Source organism: Rhinolophus sinicus, linkage group LG07 (genome assembly GCF_036562045.2).
Source record: "Rhinolophus sinicus isolate RSC01 linkage group LG07, ASM3656204v1, whole genome shotgun sequence".
Lineage (NCBI taxonomy): Eukaryota > Metazoa > Chordata > Mammalia > Chiroptera > Rhinolophidae > Rhinolophus > Rhinolophus sinicus.
The window spans coordinates 11,494,937-11,514,291 of record NC_133757.1 but is presented as its reverse complement, the minus strand read 5'-3'; the positions used below and the strand labels follow the sequence as shown (position 1 = coordinate 11,514,291).

Genomic DNA, 19,355 nt, shown 5'->3' with positions numbered 1-19,355 from the left:
GATTTCCCAACCCTCTTCCTAAAAATGGAAAATTCAAGTAAGCACTGTTGGGGACGGAGCGCGTTTTGAACCATGAATGCTAGAGCACAGCACTAGAGGCTCAAAGATCCTTGTCAATTCTCAAACAATGCCATCTTTTCTGAATGTTAGGAAAAACATATGAATTGAAGAAAAAGGTGAAAAAACTCAAGACTTAATTTGTAATTCTGCCTCCTAATATTTAAACTAATTTTTTCCAACTCTTCCCATTAGAATCTCTAGAGATCTTTTTAAAAATCCCAATGCATAGCCCCTCACCAGACCAAAATCTCGGGCAGTGGGGCCCAGCATAGTACTTTTTCAGAGCTTCCCATGTGATTCTAATGTATATCAATACTGAGAATCACGGACATCGAGTAACGCAATGCTTTAGCACATACATTTAGTATAAAATGAGAATAGCAAGAGTTAAGAACCAGCTTGGCAATCAAATTGTTTCTGCTTCTAGAAAAACCTAATCTTTCAGTGTCACAGTTTTCTCATCAGCAAACTAAGGATAAAAATAGTCTCTACCTATAATAGGAAGATAAAATGAGGTATTACATATACAGTGTTTAATGCAGTGAGTGACAGTAAAAATTCAGTGTTAGCTACTAAAAGTTTTGTTTGTGTATCTAGTTTTCCTTTGGAAATCTTTTATCAGCTAGTTTTCTTCAATCAAGGTATTCATTTGTGCCTTTTTTATTTCCTTCAGGATACTTCTGAAAAAATGAAAATATAAATTTTTGCGATCTGGTGCTTAATATATTACACTTCCCCAGGCTACCATCAGGCCATCATCACAGTAATACTTAAAACCCTGATAGTTAGTTCTGCCCTCAAAAATAGTTTGATGCCTCTATCAAACCGGGCACCAAAATGCACCAGCTACTCTCTCGCTGCAATACAACTACTCTTTTTAACGTTACTAACTCAAGAAAAAGGGACCGAAAATGTCAAGTCTTCTCTGAAACATCGCTTTCACATTTTGAAAGAAATGGAAGATTTATTTACATACAATCTTATGACTATACTAACTGAATGAACACGTTTGGAAACTCTGAATTCACAAATTTTGGCTATTTCGTTGCAGTTATCATTCATCAAGTTATATAGGTTAATGACATGCTTTTTTTTTTTAGAGCCTCTAAGTCACAAGGCAAAAATCAATATTTTATAATCCTACAGTGACAGAATTTTTTATATTCCAATTTAAATGGGGTTTTTATATTGCACACAGTTTAATAAATATTTAAAGACACAAAATAAGTAAGTTGAACAGATTTTGACCATATGGTTTAATGAACTGGCTGGTCTACATTAATCAGTTTAACCTACACATTTTAACAAGGCAAAGTATCCATATTTGCTTTTAAGAAAATTATGCAGTCAAATTGCCTTATAAGAATTAAACATTCCATCTGTCATTAATTTGAGAGCAAAGACTTAGAAAAACCAGAATTAATTTACAGAAACTTTACTGCTCAGAAAATGGAGCCTACTTTCAAAAATGACAATGAAGCATGGATGGATCTTGAAATGACCATGCAAAGCAAAATGAGTTAGACAGCAAAAGTTGAGAACCATATGATTTCACTCATATGTGAAATATAAAACTGAAAGCAACAAACGAAAATGACAAACAAACAAGCAAAAACTCATAGACACAGGCAACAGTTTAGGGGTTGCTAGGGGTAAAGGCAGGTAGTGCAGGTAGAAGAAGGTAAAGGGGGTCCAATATATACTGAAGGAAGGTGATCTGACTTTGGGTGGTGAACACAATGCAATATATGGATGTTGCTGTTTTACAGAATTGTACACTTGAAACCTATATAATTTTATTAACCAACGTCACCCCAATCAATTTAATAAAAAGGAAAATAAAAAAATGCATGCTAGATATGAGCTAGGGAAAAAGAAAAATGACAATGATGGGCTGATGGGTGGCTCAGTTGGTTAGAACATGAGCTCTAGGCAACAGGGCTGCTGGTTCGATTCCGACATGGGCCAGCGAGCTGCGCCCTCTGCAACTAGAATAAAGTCAATGAGCTCCCAGGTGGCCAGATGGCTCAGATGGTTGGAGCTCGTCCTCTCAACCACAAGGTTGCCGGTTCGAATCCTCAACTCATGCAAGGGATGGTGGGCTGCGCCCCCTGCAACTAACAATGGCGACTGGACCTGAAGCTGAGCTGTGCCCTCCACAACTAAGATTGAAAGCAGACAACAATTTGACTTGGAAAGGTCCTGGAAGTCCCCAATAAAGTTCTGTTCCCCTTCCCCAATAAAATCTTTAAAAAAAAAAAAAAAATGACACTGATACCTAACTCACGATGTGCTATTATCATGTATTGACCACACACGATGAAGTTCCTAAACTTTGCATTCAATCAAAGCTGTAGTATCTGCCACAGCCAATGAGAACATCTATAGGGTATGACTGAATAGGTTTTTTGGTTTGTTTTTTACTCCAAGCCCCATGAGTTCATAGTGTATCCTCAAGAACAAAGCATTTGTCCATTTCCAAAAGAGACTTCTTAAAGAATAGACGATGAACTGAACAAGTTAAGGACCTTATTGTGAAGACAACTGTAAAAATGACATTACAGATTACTAACACAGTGGTTCACAACCAAGTATGAACACAACAGTCACCTGGCAGCTTTCAGCACACACCTGCCTGGGCCACACTCCTAGAGTCAGCGAGTCTGGGGGCCTCTTCAAAATATCAACCCTCGTCTACCCTGACGCTTAGGACAAGACAATTGTAGCTCAGAGAGGTGGAGTCTCTTGTTCAAAGCCACCAGTTAAAGGGGGGCATGGGGTGTAAAGTAATTTTTTAAATTATTATATGGACCAATGATTAAAGTATATAATGAAAAACTAGTCTGCCCCTTTCTCATGCCAGTCCTGCCTCATCCATCCTGTCATTTAGGATGAGATGGCAGTCCAGAGAACAGAACTAACTTGCCCATAGTCACATATGCCCAAAATGAGATAACCAGGAATAAAACCTGTAAATACTGCTTCCCAAACCACTGATGTCCATAAACTCCGTCAGTCCTGAGAGCCAGTCAGCGTTCTCCCTTTGGATGTACTATTGCATCAGGAGTACTGGTGATAACAAGAGAAAATACAGTGACTACCCTGAGTCCCTACAAGATTCAGAGCGTCTGGTATGGTCCGAGTATGTTTCCCTCCTTGTCCCAAAAGAAGAAAGAAAGGAAGTGGAAAGAGAATTCACACAGTATTACGGACCAGTGAACTCTAGTGACACGCAGCAGAGTAGAAATGATGTGAGAGCCCCCATGTCATCACTGTTTTCAAAGCAATGGCCTGTACTGCTATGTACTCTTTAGATAAATAACAGAAGTTAGTAAACAACATATTTATTTTTTTTAACTTCTTTTATTTTTATTTTAAGTGTGTTTTTTCCAGGACCTATCAGCTCTAAGTCAAGTAGTTGTTTCAATCTAGTTGTGGAGAGCGCAGCTCACAGAGGCCCATGTGGGGATCGAACCGGCAACCCTGGTGTTACGAGCATCGCGCTCTAACCAACTGAGCTAACTGGCTGCCCCCAATACACATATTTATATTCTTAGGTTCTGATTGTGTATCTTATGAATCCTAATGTAGTGTTGTTATGCAAACAATTAAGTAAACACCTATAGCAAGCACACTGCTAATGCAGAGAGAGACAGAGAGAGAGAGAGAGAGAGAGAGAGAGAGAGAGAGAGAGAGAGATAAACAAATAGAAAGGCTAGATCAGATAGATAGAATACATAGATAGGCAGCCTAGATAAGATCAATGATCGATAGATAGGATAGATAGATAAACACACACATAGACACACAGACTTGTAGAATTTCAGTCACATCCAAAGAAATACTTTGGAGGTATGTGATGGGGGAGAAGAGGAAAGAAACACAACTGGCATTACTAATGAAACTTGGTTGAAAATTGCTGTAATCCATTTTCTGATGAAGTGGTTCAGATGTATTTTACGCAACCCAAAATACATAAGACAGAGATAAAAACATTCTTTAATAATAACGTACTTCTGATGAGACAGAATATAGAAAATTACACACTTGGTAAATTCATCAGCTAGAAGCAATCAGGGGAGCACTGAGGGTCACCTTGCGCATGCTTTGCTTTCTCAAATAATCACCTGAAATGTAAGGCTTGAAGCTGACTTTTTCATCTGATTCAAACATGAAACACTCACTGCTCTTTTATGTCACACCAGGTTAGTTTGAAATTTGGTTAGCATTTTACCAAATGCATACACATTTGGAAAGCCCAGTTCAAAAGATTACTCTGGGTCCATATTTCACAGGCAAAAAGCACAAATTTTGAAACATACACATATACATGCTCCTTGAAAAATCAAAAGAACCTTTGCCTTAAGACAGATATATAATCATATTCCAGGATTCTGAAACCTTACAACATTTTCCTCCTCATCAGAGAAGACAATAAATTAGAGAACTAGAAAAGCAAAAAAAAGGATAGAAGCCACTGTGCAGAGTAGCAAGCAGAAATTTAAAAGCTAAGGTAGAATTCCTTTAATTTGAATAGTCTCACCTTTGTTGCCAAGGCTTCAGCACTTTCTCGACAAGTCTTCTCTATTTCAAGATGGTTCTGCATAAAATTAACTTCCTCTATAACCATGTGAGAAACTAGGAATGAGGGGGAAAAAAAGTCTCAGCATTCAAAGATTAGTCAGCTATTCCAGAAGCCCACACATTTTGTCCCGTGATTAAGAATACTTCAATTCTTTAGCTAGCCAGACCTTCAGCTACCATGGAAAAAAAGTGTTTAAGATGCTGCTCTGATTAAATCTTAGCTAATATGTGAATGTAGAACAAAAAAGAACACAACAAAGAACCTTTATTGATATTATACACATTTTAAGAAAGCTACTTAGAATGCTTTTAAGTGTCTATTTTCTATGCAGCTGTATACATAACCACTAATTTAAACAAAAGAACCTCTCATAAACAAAAAGTAACAAACATGATTTCCTTGTCTCATCAGGATATAACACATTACCTAATGAGAAATTTAAAAAACTACAGCTTGAGTTGATCTCATAGCTGTAATAACAATGTGGCAGCTTAGCTAAGGTAAGTTTTGCAATATTAACCTTTATTAGTGACTAAGTAGTTACTATAATAAATTCCAGGACAGAGAAGTATAGCAACAAGATTTATGTACTATATGATGATGAAAATAGATGTTAATAAATTGCTTCTCGCATCACTGTCAGGAAGACTAGGGGGAAAAAAATGTTACTTGATATTTTACCAACGCTTGAAAAATAGTAATTTTCAGGTATTTTTTGGCAGCTGGTTTACATAAATTGAGATTTAAAAGTAAAAATAATTTAGAGCTTGAACTATACTTTGAAGATCAAGTAAGAAAAATGCCCATTCCTTTCACCCATATTCCTAGCAAAAGAAAATATTCAAATATTCGCGATCTCAAACTTAACTATAGACCTGTATACTTATTGACATTTGTTTGGCTTTTAAAAAGAAAAAGTAAGGATACCCAAACGTGAAACCCAACAAAGTTAGGCAAAAAGCACTGGGCTCACGTTAACACAAAGAGAGATTACTTTTGCTTCATTTAAGCTTAATTAACCTGCAATTATGATTAAACTCAGGAGAAAAAATTTCTCTCCAAATTAAATACAAAAATGTATTACTTCCTAAGTCTGTCCAAAGTTCTTATTATGTTAATATTCAAATTCATAAAGCAGCACTAAATGGCCAGAAACATGTCTAACCTTGACATTTTTTCAGGGGTAATAATAATCCGCAGCAAATGCAGGCCAACCAAAAACCACTTAACTAATTAGTAGTTGCAGTCACCGAGAAAAACATGAATCAACACTGTTATTACAAGTGGCACATTTGAGTGGCATCTAATTATGACTTGATGAGCACGATACTTGCATTATCAACATTACTACTGCATCCCATCAGGGCCTAAAAGCTGCTGATGGCATTGACTTCGAGAAACTCCCACTCAATGGTACAGCAGCACCCAACAATCGGCTTGGCAGGGGCCCCCCTCACTAAATGACACGTTAAGCGTAATTACTGGTAGACATTGTAAATAAACAGGATTGGAAGTGAAAATTGTACCAAGTGCATAAGACACAATCTGACACATTGGAAGTGGCAGCCTTAATTGAGAGTTTCTTTGACTGCTCAAGATCATTTCAACTGCATTTCTCAGAGGACAGTGATTATAACTGTGGAGACAGACGGCATAATGGTATCAGCACTGCTGACAGAGCAGTGAATTAAATTGTATCTGCTGTTGTGTGAAAGCCTTGATGAGAGGTACAGATGCCTTAGTGGTCTTATCATTATAACACAATGGTCATGTTGTCATCAACCTTTCTGGCTCCAATTGAAAAGAAATGATTGTGTGTTGAAGCTCTCCCCCCTCCCCCTTCCACACCACCCCCCTTCTCGTCTTCTATCTCTTGTTCTGAATAGAACCAATTTTCAGAGAGCTATGAAATCACGCAATAGGTCCTAAAATGCAGCTGCTTGGCATACAAACGGGTCCCCATTAAACTGGAATCACACACAATATGTGTTTATGCCAGAAGAACAAATAGAAGCTGAACACAGGCCAAGTTTATTCACACATACAAAGCCCGTGTAGCTCTTCATCAATATAATTGCCTTTTATATTGTAGTTTAAATAATAGGCTCTATTATTTCCTTAAAATCCTAATATTCCTGGCATTTTATCACTATGTTTACAAGGTAGGTTCTTCAAAAATGTGAAGGAAAGAGAAAAGAGACCTATACAATTTTTACAACATCAAATATTACTTTGAATTTTTTTAGCCTCACTACTTGACATCTTCTGCCACAATCTGGTATTTCCACTATCATAACAAAAACATAAACACTCTGCATTTTTCATAGGAATTTGACTTTTTATTCAATAACATTCTTGCTCATGAAAGAGTAAGAAAAATTATTACACAGTAATAAGGTTTAGGCCTAGCGAAAAGGAAAAAACACAAACTTATTTTCTAAACATTTTGTAAAAATCCGCCCTTTCATTTAACTTGATAAACTTAGCTAGGTAGCACTAGGTCACATTTTTTCCAATTCTCACATGGACTACGCCATCAGGTACAGTTTTTATTTCTTCCTCTAAGAGGGAACAGTCGCAATTAAAAATTGTGCTTTAATTTTTCATTTAAAAAATTATCCCAATGCTAAATTGGTATCATAGAAACCTACTTACTAACTTTCTAGATTCAAAAGGGAAGAACATATTTCAGAAGGCATTTATAGCTTTAAGAAGCATGACCCCATTTCTAAAAACAAGTCCGGTCACATGACACGAAACAGAATTTTTTTAAATAAACAAATTCATTTGCACCTTTCAAAGGACAAACATTTTAAAAACCCGTAATTGTTCATTTAATGATTTGCCTTATGGTCCTGAATTTGGGCTTGTCTCATGATATCCACAATCCATGACCACTGCATCTAAAACACCTATCATTTGAATGCCGTGAAGGTTTAAAAAGACCAAAAAAAAAGATGAGTTTTAAATAAAGTGACCCTATTACTGTAGTTATGTTTTTTAAAAAAATCCTAGTAATTTAGAACTACATACTGAAATATTCATAGATAAATGATATAACGACTGGAATTAGTTTCAAAATAATCTGAGGTCAGTGAGAGAGGGTGTGAGGACATACAGAAAAAGGGAGACTGGCCATGAGTTGGTAACTATTGAAGCTGCATGATGGGTACATGAGGGTTCAATATGCGATTATCTCCCTTTTCTATAAGCTTGAAATTTTCCATAATAAAAGTTTTTTAATGACTCTGAGAACTCAGAAGTGTAACCTAGAAGTACAACAATTCCTGCTTTTATCAGTCAAGTTGAATAAGCAAAGTATGTCTCTCCATTTCTATGACCCCAAAACACTCTTACACACTTGCCATTATAGAATACATCACACAGTAGGGTAACTAGGGTTTTTGTTTTTTGGGTGTTTTTTTTTTGGGGGGGGGTGTTACTTGTTTTTGTCTCATACTAAGTGTGAGCATTAGAGCAGAGACTTTGTTCTACTCATATCTGAATCTCTTGCACATAGCACACTGCGGTATCGTAAGTACAAAGCAGGTAGTCATGTTTGTGTTGATTCTGAAGATTGGAAAAATCTATCAGTCCTAAGTTCATCTGTGAACACCCTTTTACAAGAATGTTCTCATGCAGAATTCCTTAGGAAGCAACTACCATCACCATTTATCGAGGCAACTACGTGTCCGGCCTCGTGCTAAACCCTCGTCATGTGTTCTCTCATAAATCCTCGCAACCAGCCTATGAGGTAGGCATTCCCACAGCAGTTTTATATTTGAGAACACTGAGGCCCAGAGAAGCTAAGTAACATATCCCAAATGATAGAGTTCTAGCTGGGAAAGCCCAGCCAAACCTATTTCTAGGTGACTCCAATTTTCTACGTTCCTTTCTAATTCGTCATATTCAAAGGTGACACCACCAACAGTGTTGCTGACTGAACAAAACACCACTCAGTCCAGCCAACTCAGCAATGTGTGGCTGCCAGGATGTCTCTAAAGTGTACATGGAGAACATACCATAAGTGTCTCTGCAACATCCGATTACTTAGAAAGGTTTTCATGTAATAAGAAAAACACCTGTGAAAACGGGCGGGTGTAGAAAACTTGGTGTGCCCTACAAACAGAACAAAGGGTCCAATGTTGTGGCCTGAAAGACATAAAAGGACTTAATTTCTGTCACAGAAATCAGTCTTTCTAGAAAACCCAGCCTTGCTATGCAGTGGTGGTTTTGTGCAGAAAGATAGGAGAAAGGCTCGGAAGAGCTGACCGAGGGCCAAGCATGGCCTGGACATGTGGACAAAACCAGCCAGGGAAAGGATGCTAAGCTGGGGAGGAGGAGAGAGCCCTACGGCCTAACAAAGCCTTTTCTGAGCTGTTTGTTCTTCCTGTACTTCAAGAACTAGGCCTAGAGGTAAACATTACAGGAGGCTGATTTCAACTTAGCACCAAAAGAAACTTTCCCCAAGAGCTGTCCAAATGTGGAGACGTGTCCGGAAACTAACTCTCGGAAGGCAAATGGTATGAACCCTCAATACCAGTGCTGAAGGGCAGTCAGCACTGGATGGGGCATAGTGAGATGGCGGAGCAGTAACTAACACTTATTGAGCTGTACTGTCAGGCACTGCGGTCAGCACCTTTTACATGGACTATCTCACTTAATCTTCGAACAGCCTATAAGGCAGGGTCATTTATCCGAATGTTACTAAGGCAGAAATTGCTCAGGGCTACCTGGATTTACACCGAAGGGTGCTTTTCCACTGGTGATAACTCCCTCACATCCTTCCAAAACTGAAATGCTGTGTGCTAACGTCGTGATCCATTTATTTCAGATACAATCATTTTAGCAAATATTTAAAGCTTTCTTAGTCCCCAAGAGAAAGTTCCACTTGAACTATTTCTACGGCACACAATACGCCAATCTACTGTCAGTAATGAATCCAGCACATTAATTGGTCACCATGTCAGTGGTGATACTCAGCTGTGACGCCGTGTCAGCACAAGTGTAAGAACATCCCTTTAACCCTGCTTTAGGAAAGGAGAAAACACTACACAACTGTAGCTCCTACATTCATAAGTAAGAGGTATTTCTGTCATAAATATTGGCCTCCAAAGATAGGTAATAACAATATTCCCCTTAGATTTTCTTTGTTATAGCCAGACACTTGAAATAAACTGGCTGTTGAAATTTAACTATAATGCTGCACTTTTCTAACTGCTTTACCTTCAACAAGAATAAAATGTTTTGTTATGTAGTTACCAAGTCAACACTTTCTGTTAAAATCAAACAGCCTGACTAGTACAGCCAGCATTTATAGAATGATGGACAAAGGCCCTGCGTCCAAGGGGGAGGGTCCTTTTCCTTGCTAAGGCCCAGCCCTTTCCCATGGCATTGTTCTTCTGACCCTTCTGAGTGTCACCAGAAATGTTCTATCTTAGGGGATAAAATAGCAACAAATTTACATCACATAAAAAATGACAGCCACAATTTCGAAAAGTATTACAGGTTTTGTGAGAATATAACTTTCCTTGGTGAGAAGAGGGCTATTTCAAACGTTTATTCAAACTCTTAAAAATGTGTACGTTCTATGAATCTAGAATTCCTTTTTTATAAACTAAGGAACTAATAAGACCACTGTAAACATGTATGTATAAGAATACTTGCCACGGTGTAATTAATAACTAAAAACCAGAAATAATCCATCTGTCACTTAAGAAATATTTAAATAAATTATGGTACTATAAGAGAATACTTCAGGCAACAATCAAAATATACATCTCTACGGACATGCAAAGATAACCATAATACAGAGGTGCCAAAAATACACACATTTTAAGAAAGGGAAAAAACTATTAAAATTGTAATACTCAATATATACCATTAACAAAAGATGAATACAAGACATGTGTATACAATTTTTTGGCACCTCAGTATACTGTGTACTGAAAAAAACAGACTGCAAAACTGAATGCAAAGTATGACTGTATTTTTTTGTAGATACATATATTCCACAGATAAAAGACCAGGAAAGAAAGACTATAAAATACTAACATTGGCTTTTCTCAAAGAGTCAGGATAACAAGTAATTTTTGTTCTCCTTTAACTGTTCTGCATAGTAAAATTTGTTATAACGAGTACAAACCGTCTTTTATAATCACCCTCTCATAAAACAATAATGCTCATTCCATTTCCTTAAAAATCACAGTAATGCCAGGGCGTGTGGGGGCAAATGGAAAGACAATTCTTGCTTTCTTGGATAACCAATGCATCAGCAACTAAACATGGGGGACATGTCCACCCACACAATCTCAAAACACAGTTATGTGTGTTACAATAATTCCCCTGAAATGCATACGTACTTTTCTGAAATTCCTCCAGTTTTCTAACAGCCTCATCTCGTTCTTGCCTAATTTTGTCACACTGAAATGAGAAAAAAAATGAAAATATTAAATTTGTATCATAAGTTTGGAAAGGCAAGAAAACACACTTAGGAACAGTAGCAGTTTTTATGAAAAGAAAACAAATATTACAAACCTTAAAAAAGCATGAATAGTCACATGGTATTTGTACTGCTCAACCAGCAGATTGGTACCAATGTATGTGGCCCATTTTCTCGGACCTTCTAAGATAATTAAGTCACCTCACTGCTTGTTATCTCCTCAGTAAAAGACCAATTTAACATCCTTGAGTTAAAATGAATTCATTTTCTATGAGAATAGTTGTGCCCCATTTTAAGTCAGTATTTTGCTAATACAGCGAACACCCCACTCATCCACAGGTCAAATTCCCCAAAACTAGATAGTTTCAAATATCCAGAATGCTGGAACAAAGTCGGAAGTGACCAGTGAATGAAGATAAACTGCTACACATGCCCCATGCACTTTCTTACTCAAGAAAAACCATCCCTGTGTCCTTAGAATTCTGTATAGAAGAAGATAGCAATTTAAAAGGAAAGAATATAAAATATTCCACAATAAACATGTTATCATTTACATAAACGAATTTTTTTTTCCCTTTCTTTTACTTTTTATTTATTTATTTATTTTTTCTGCAGAGTTTATTAGTGATACAGTCTCAGGGAAGAGAATGGGCCTAACCGAGGTGGGGGAGAGGGAGAGCAACAGAAGAAGAGAGAACTTGTGAGGGAGAGAGACTGGCACAAAAAAAGGGTATATAAACAGATTTTTCATTTTAAAAGGTGAAAGGAATCACTAAAAAGACTTAAACAAGTAAGACCATAAAAGGCAGAAAAAAAACCACCAGAAATTATTAAAGCATGAGGACCTTTTAGGGAATCTGCTATAGAAACAATTATTTATAATTTTAACAGGCCCTGAAGGTATTAATGAATTTTTAAAAGCCTAATGTTCATTATGAATACTGAATTAAATTCACCCTGCATTTCATAAAACAATAAAGTATAACTAGAAAGCTTTTCATCAAAAATGCCTACAACTTTAAAAAGTTATTTTAGCTATTAGAGCGGTAATTAAAATTTTAATTTTGTGGAATACTATCAACAAGAGGATCATGTGAATAAAACAAAACTTTAAATTATATTTTAATCGTACCATGCCAGATAAATATACTGGGATTTCATGCCTTTGGAGACTTTCAAATTTCAATAGCTAAAAAATAATGATACTATTGATAATTTTAAAAATCCAAATTAAAGTATAAGATATTCTCATCTACTAGACTGGCAAAAACTAAAAAAGTCTGAAATCAGGAGTTGGAAACTCACACACTGCTGGTGAAAGTGTCAGCTGACATTTCTACTTGGGACATATACTATCAAAATTAAAAACGCACACAGCCTATGACTCAGCAATGATACTTCTAGATTCTATTACTACAACCTCTAGTAATGTTTATAGTAAATATATTACTATAATATATATTGTTATTATAAACGTAAGCATTTATAATAACAATAAATCATGGGGAGTTCATACAATACACTATAGAGCAGTGAAAAAGAACTAAAGCCCTATCTATGTATCAACATAGACAAACCTCAAAAAGCGCTGAGTAAAAGTTGTAGAATATATATCAAATGATACCTTAACACACACACACATACAAAATTCATGACGGTAGCGGTCTGAAAAGACAGGGAGGGTAAGAGGATTAGGTTGGGTGACACAGGTGATAGTCAACAATTGTATCTGGGGTATTCTTTTTTATTTTTAAATTTCTAAAACATAACAGTTAATTCTGTGTGTTGTGTATTTGTTATAATATTCTCTGCCCTTTTCGGTGCTTTTAAAATATTTTTAAAATTAAAAAAAAGTTAAACAGTTCAGTTTTCGCCTTTACGTTCTCAAAAGGTCAAACTTCATAAAAACTATCACCCTTCATGTGGGTAAATCCATTCTGACAAGAGTACATGAAACAAGTAGTACACAGTACTCAATTAGCAAAGTTGTTGACTACATCCTGATTTAGACCCTCCACAAGAGGAGTCAGGCTGGACCATTTCCTAAAAGAAAAGGCATACAGTAGTCCCCCCTTATGCGCGGAGAATACATTCCAAGACCCCCAGTGGACACCTCAAACCGCAGGTAGTACAGAACCCTATATATATAATGTTTTTCCCTATATATAGGTATCAATAACATTTAATTTACAAATTAGGCACAGTAAGAGATTAATAACAATAATTAATAAAATTATAACAATATACTGTAGAAAAAGTTATGTTAATGTAATGTGTCTCTCCCATACTTTTTCTACAGTATATTGTTATAATAAAATAATTACAACAATATACTGTAGAAAAAGTTATGTTAATGTAGTGTCTCTCTCTCTCTCTCTCTCTCTCAATCTCTCTCTCAATCTCTTTCTCAATCTCTCTCTCAATCACTCTCTCAAATCTCTGATAACCCATCTGGTAAATGAGAAGACCACTAAGTAACTAACATACGGGTAGCACATCCAGTGTAGATATGCTGGACAAAGGATGGCTTACACCCCAGGCAGGACAGAACAGGGCCGCGGAAGATTTCTCCGTGCTACTCAGAACAGCCTGCAATTTAAAACGTACGAACTGTTTATTTCTGCAATTTTCCATTTAATATTTTTGGACCGCAGTTGATCATGGGTATCTGAAACCACAGAAAGTGAAACCGCAGATAAGGGGGGACTACTGTATTCTTTCATTAAGGTTTTCTTGTGAAAATCTATTCTGTTTTAAAAAAAAAAAAATCCTGTCTAATATAGTTTCTAGTTCCAGCAGATAAACTGCATTTATTGGTTGTTTTGGTGTTTAAAATTCTCAACTCTAGAATCCTGGATTCTCAAATTAGCTTTATGAAAGAGACCCTTCAGTATTCAGTCTACTGTTTGATCCTTAATGTTATGAGACAGCTACCTAGTTGTTTTAGGAATGTTCCTTGTTTTCTAGAATGTGGCTTCTGCTTGTTCTGTATTTCCCCACCACCATGCCAGTCTGCCCACCTCACCTCCAACGATGCATAATATAGTCTAAAGCACAAAAGGAAAATTAAATTTTGACTGAATTTAAACTCCTGAATTAAGATTCCCTGATGAAATATATCTGGCATTTTACTTCCAAATTAATCTCATGTTTCTAACATCTGGCATTCCTAGAGGTATAAAATGCCCTGTGAAAACCCGTCTCTACGTAAGAGTTGGCACTTGGGACTGTTGCTTCTGACTTAATGCCACTTGGATTCTTCCACATACCTCTCAAAGCGCCACCTGAAGAAATCAGAGGTTAATTTCATTCTCACTTAAATCAACTAGCTGACGTTTTCACTTGAGACTTTGTAGGACCCCAAAAAAAAAAAAAAATGGAATGAGCATTTAACAGGATGGGACTTATCTACTCAGATCTGAAAAAGGCCACCAACTGACATCACACACAAACCACCAATGCACCTACCACCTACTGGTCATTAACAACACATGACAATCTTCGGGAGGCTTATACCAATCCCCCCAAAATAAGACTTTCTGCCCATGCTCTCTGGGTCTATGGCCCAGGGAGACAGGCTCTGGTTAATAACTGGTCTCAACATCACAGTCTTATTCCAGCATGTAAGGAACTGGTTTCTCTAGTCCAACTCTGTGCTTTTATGTTAACCCCCGAGTCCCCACCAGCAGATTCAGAAGCTATCTCCCAATCCCAGCTGTATTCTATCAGGGGTCTTCATGTTGTTTTGCTTTCTATTTTCTGCAACCACATTATGATAGAACTGGCAGCCACAGCATTTACCATCTGCTATGGCTACTGAAAGGGGTGTGTGTAGGGGGGAGGGATCTATACAAGCTGCAAACGCAGCTTACTTGTTTGGAACCAGCGCTGAACAACCTATGAAGGACGAACCCGTTTTCAAAGCAGAAATACAAACATCTACTTATTTCATCATTTTAGGTGAACCCAGAAAAATACCTGATAACCTTTCTCTCATTCTACCCCCCGAGAGAAGTCAGCAAGGGTCCTGGGTCTTTTCAGAAGAATGTTACATCTCTAGGTCCCACCGAAGCCCCTCACCCATCCTACCCCTTCCTCTACCCTGCTCACGCAGCTGCATCATTTGTAGAAATGGCTTCTTTTTGTCTGAGAATTGCTCGTGAAGACTGTCCAATAGCAACAGATGTTCTTAGGCCCACGTCACTTAATTTAGATGCCCAATGATTCTCTCTACCTCAAGGTTGGGGTAGAACCCAGCAACACAAGCGCTGGCTGGTTTAAGCAAGCTGGTTAACATTACACCTACTCTAGAGTCTCTATTTTGGCTCTTTATAAAGTGGTGAATTGACCGGAGGTTGGCCTTGCCGGTTTTGAAAGCTCTTAATATTAGAAGCCCTGGCTACTTTCCAGCTCTCTTCCTTGAGCCACATCCAGGCAGATACCTGGCTTCTGAAACTAAACCAGCATTTCCAAGCCCTGGCAGAGTGATTTTCAGAGGAAAGTCTTTCCATTGTGAACTGGCATTGCCCCCTCCCCCACTAAAATGGGCAGCTCTGTTCTTTGTCTCTCACATATCATCCAACTACTGATTATACTAATATGTCTCCTTAACAAGGCTCAGTGAAAGTACAGATAACTGATGTAGACACCAAGACACCTTTATACATTGCTGTGTGTACAGTTTATGCAAGGAAAAAAACCCAATATTCTAAATTGTGTCTCACTTCCACTAACATAAATACTACTTTTTATCTCCGCAGCACACAAATGCAGTGGAGAGTTGCCAGCCTGTAGCAAGACCAGTTTGGGCCCAATAAGTACGCATAAGCACTGCACACATACAACATCAGCAGAGCAGATGATCTAGACACAGGTGAGTACCGTACAGTTGGCCGAATTAGACTTCTAAGCAGGTACCTACTACAATCACCGAATGCCTCTATTTCCTTCCTCTGAGCATTGAACAATTCACACAGCACCTACATATGCCAGATACTGGAGGGAATATAGTGAGAAACACAGACAACGTGCTCTCACAAAACGTATGATCTACCAGGAAAGATCAACAACGAAACAAGCCATTTATAAGGATACTTTCTACAATGAAAGAAAGACCACCCTACAGGAACACATAGCAGAGGCTGTAACAACCAAGTCTGAAGAGTTCTCAACCCTGTACCATTTTTACTTATTTTTCTTCAAGTTCATGCCTTTTATGTCCAGTTACAATATCTAAAATTTTAAACATGCATAGCGTCAAAATTGGATGTATTTACCTGTTTTAGAATCTTTGGTGATGCAGTGAGAGGACCATAAAATCAATTTGAACAATAATCGACAATTTTATTGTTCCACCTCTGTTAAGTTTGGCTAGAACTCAACTGCTTATCCTTAAAGAACACAATAAATTAAATCATTCCCACTAGGATGGAATTCCTTTCACCCTGTCTCTTTTGGTGGTATTCTTTCTTCCAATTCAAAGTTCTTTCCCTCCAATTTTCACAGGCAATAAAGTAGTAGCTGCCCCCTAAAGCTGTCTTACAGCATTCTCCAAATTCTAGGTATTGTGTGTTAGATGGAAACACATGTCATCAGAACAGAGATCCCTGCTCTTTGTTTCTGGATAGATTGCTGTTAATAAGAGACTCATTTTCACTTTCAAACTGCTAAGTAATTACTTTTTCTCTGGCACAACCACTTGCCACTCTGTTCTAAAGAAACTGCATGTATGTGGATGTATTATGCATGAACAGTTAGCATAATGGATGCATATCTTGCTCTTTAATATGGCTTCTTTATTGATTTTTTTCTAAATAAAGTTCTTTGGGACCTTCACCTCTGAAATTTACACAAGGGGAAGAAATTTTAACAACAGACAGCTGAGCCAAGATGCCAGCAAGATCATATATCTTGCTTCTTGAAACCTAAGTCTTAGAAAGTATCTGTCTCATTCCCTTTTCATTCATTGTTCCTGGCAAGCTGACAGAGCTGCCTGATGCAGTTACAGTAGCTCACCCAAACGACTTCTAATCACTCACTTAAACATTGATTCATTTCAAAACTCGATCTCAGTTCGTAATATTCAACATACTTAACTGTTTAAAGGCAGACATTCTTCTAGTATACAGATTTCCTTCTTTTCATGCATGCTCCACACACATACCCTCCACCCTCAGAAAGTTGAAAGCTATTCCATTAAAAGCTCAGTGAGGCTTTGCCTCCCACCAGCCCCATATAGAAAAAAACACACAAATAATTATGACTGAGATCCTGAATGAGTCATAAGAGAATGACCTTCAATTGTAGAAGCATGACTAACATCTGAATATGGTGACTGCTTCCCAAGCAAAGTAAAACATTGTATCTGGTTGATTCCAAAATGTATAGTCCTCTATTTTTCCATACCATACCATGAAAAATAAATGTGGAAGCATTGCTAACTTCAATGTGACAGGCTCTCTAACTTTGTAACCCACTGTTGATAATGGCATTTAGAAACTAGGCAAAAAAATAACAAAGTAACACCCTTTCCATAATCTCCACTTATCTTGATGTTAAAAAAACAACTGAAGCTTTTACATTTTAACCCCACCCATATAATTTGTACACTATGTAATATTTTGATAATAATGAATTTTTGTTGATAAAATGTGATACGCACATAAGAGATATACCCATGTTTATTACAAAGAAGCAAACCATTAATTCTGCTTGTAAGAGAATTAACAAGACTTTGAAAACAATCAGTGACATTAAAGCCTAGCATTAAGAGCTACTAAGAGTCACAGGGAACTGAGGGGGAAACGTGTCTTTTTGTCCTTTTCCCATCCCACCCCCAAACTCTAGGCATTCACTTTTATTGTTATCATTTATCAGTTATTTATCAAATTGCCTGTGTCCCCCAAAGTGGTTTTACTCGAGAGTGGGGCCTTCATATATTTTTCTTTACACCCTAGTACTCAGAAGGCATTCAACAAAAAGTTTTCCCTTCAAAAAGTTTTCCTTATAATCTCAAAAAGATTCTGATTCCACCCTCAAAGACACTGATTGGTAAAAACCACAAAATGATCGACATTATGTTTCTCTTTAAAAGGGAAAACTGCAAAGGAAAAGATCATTAAAACTTTGGTGCACCCTTCCAAATCTCCTCTTACCCTTGGAATGTATTACGTCAGAATCTATACACAGACGATCACTCACACACGTGAATTTTACTGACATAAGATCGATTTGATATTTATTTTATTAGATTGACTTGATATTTAATTTCCAGTTTTTAAATACAAACTGATAGATGGTAAAGACAAATGATCCAGAAAAGTATTGAGTCTGATAATTTGTGGGATTAAGGTCATGTGGAAAATACATGAGCTAACAATAAAGAATTATGAATAAAACCAAGACCTTTGTGGAAAGAGTCAATTAGTTCCTGTAAGTTGACCTGCTTCAAAAAGAACATTTGGAGTCAAAAGATCCATGTTTGAATCTAGACTGTTAAACCCTGAGGTCCTACTCTCTGTGAAATGGAGCTGACACAGGGCTGTCTGAAGCATCAGTTGAGGGAGAGAAGGGAACGTGCATGGCCCATAGCAGCTCCTTAATAAACAGCCTCTTAAGTGACTGCGAGCTCTGAAGGGATTCACGGCCTACCCTTGTCTCAACAGAGGAGATTCCAAACAGGGCATAAAAGGATCTTCCCTGAAGGAATCACACCCCCTCTCTCTTTCCACTGATAAGGTTTATGACCTGGCAACAAAGATAGACTTCATGTGGACATGTGGAAGGGAGAAATAACTTGCCATTTATTTTTTGGGTCCCTTCCATTGGTCCAAATTTCCCCCCATCAAATTAACTATGGCAAAAGAAGTCTTACTTTAGATGCCTATCCTTGACTGATTTACCTAAATGCTGTTCTGGGGCCACGAGGGAAGAATGGCCACGTATACATATATATATATACATCGGCAGACATGGAGTGGACAAAGCTCACCCAGCCAGGCACAAGCAAGTGCTTTGCCAGAGAAAATGGCGTTCTCCCTCTACCACCTCCGGAACTAATGCTGCTTTTACTCATTCTATGCAGTATAAAAAGGCTTTTTTATTCTATGCTTCTCTCCTTTGTAACACAGCCCCCTTTTGGGGGAAAAATCTTCAGTAATAAGCCTGCTAGTCTTTTAGCAGAAGATAAACAGAGTGCGGTGGACTTAAAACCACTCGATTCTGTGTTACCCAACCACACAGCATTCCATATACTGCTTTCATTTCCTT

The 19,355-nt window shown here is 37.4% G+C and overlaps 1 protein-coding gene across 3 annotated transcripts in view; it reads right to left on the bottom strand.

The window, feature by feature from the left end:
- The window catches only part of SHTN1 (shootin 1), a 102,016-nt gene that overhangs the window by 66,542 nt on the left and 16,119 nt on the right, over window positions 1–19,355 (bottom strand). For all 3 annotated transcript variants that reach the window (XR_012498396.1, XM_019725250.2, XM_019725249.2), the window contains exons 3-4: window positions 11,008–11,068; window positions 4,604–4,698 (exon numbers count right to left, since the gene is read on the bottom strand). Coding sequence is in view for 2 of the 3 variants with exons in the window: in XM_019725250.2 (XP_019580809.2) it covers window positions 4,604–4,698; window positions 11,008–11,068 (156 nt within the window). In the remaining variant the exon portion in view is untranslated. The remainder of the gene's footprint in view (window positions 1–4,603; window positions 4,699–11,007; window positions 11,069–19,355) is intronic.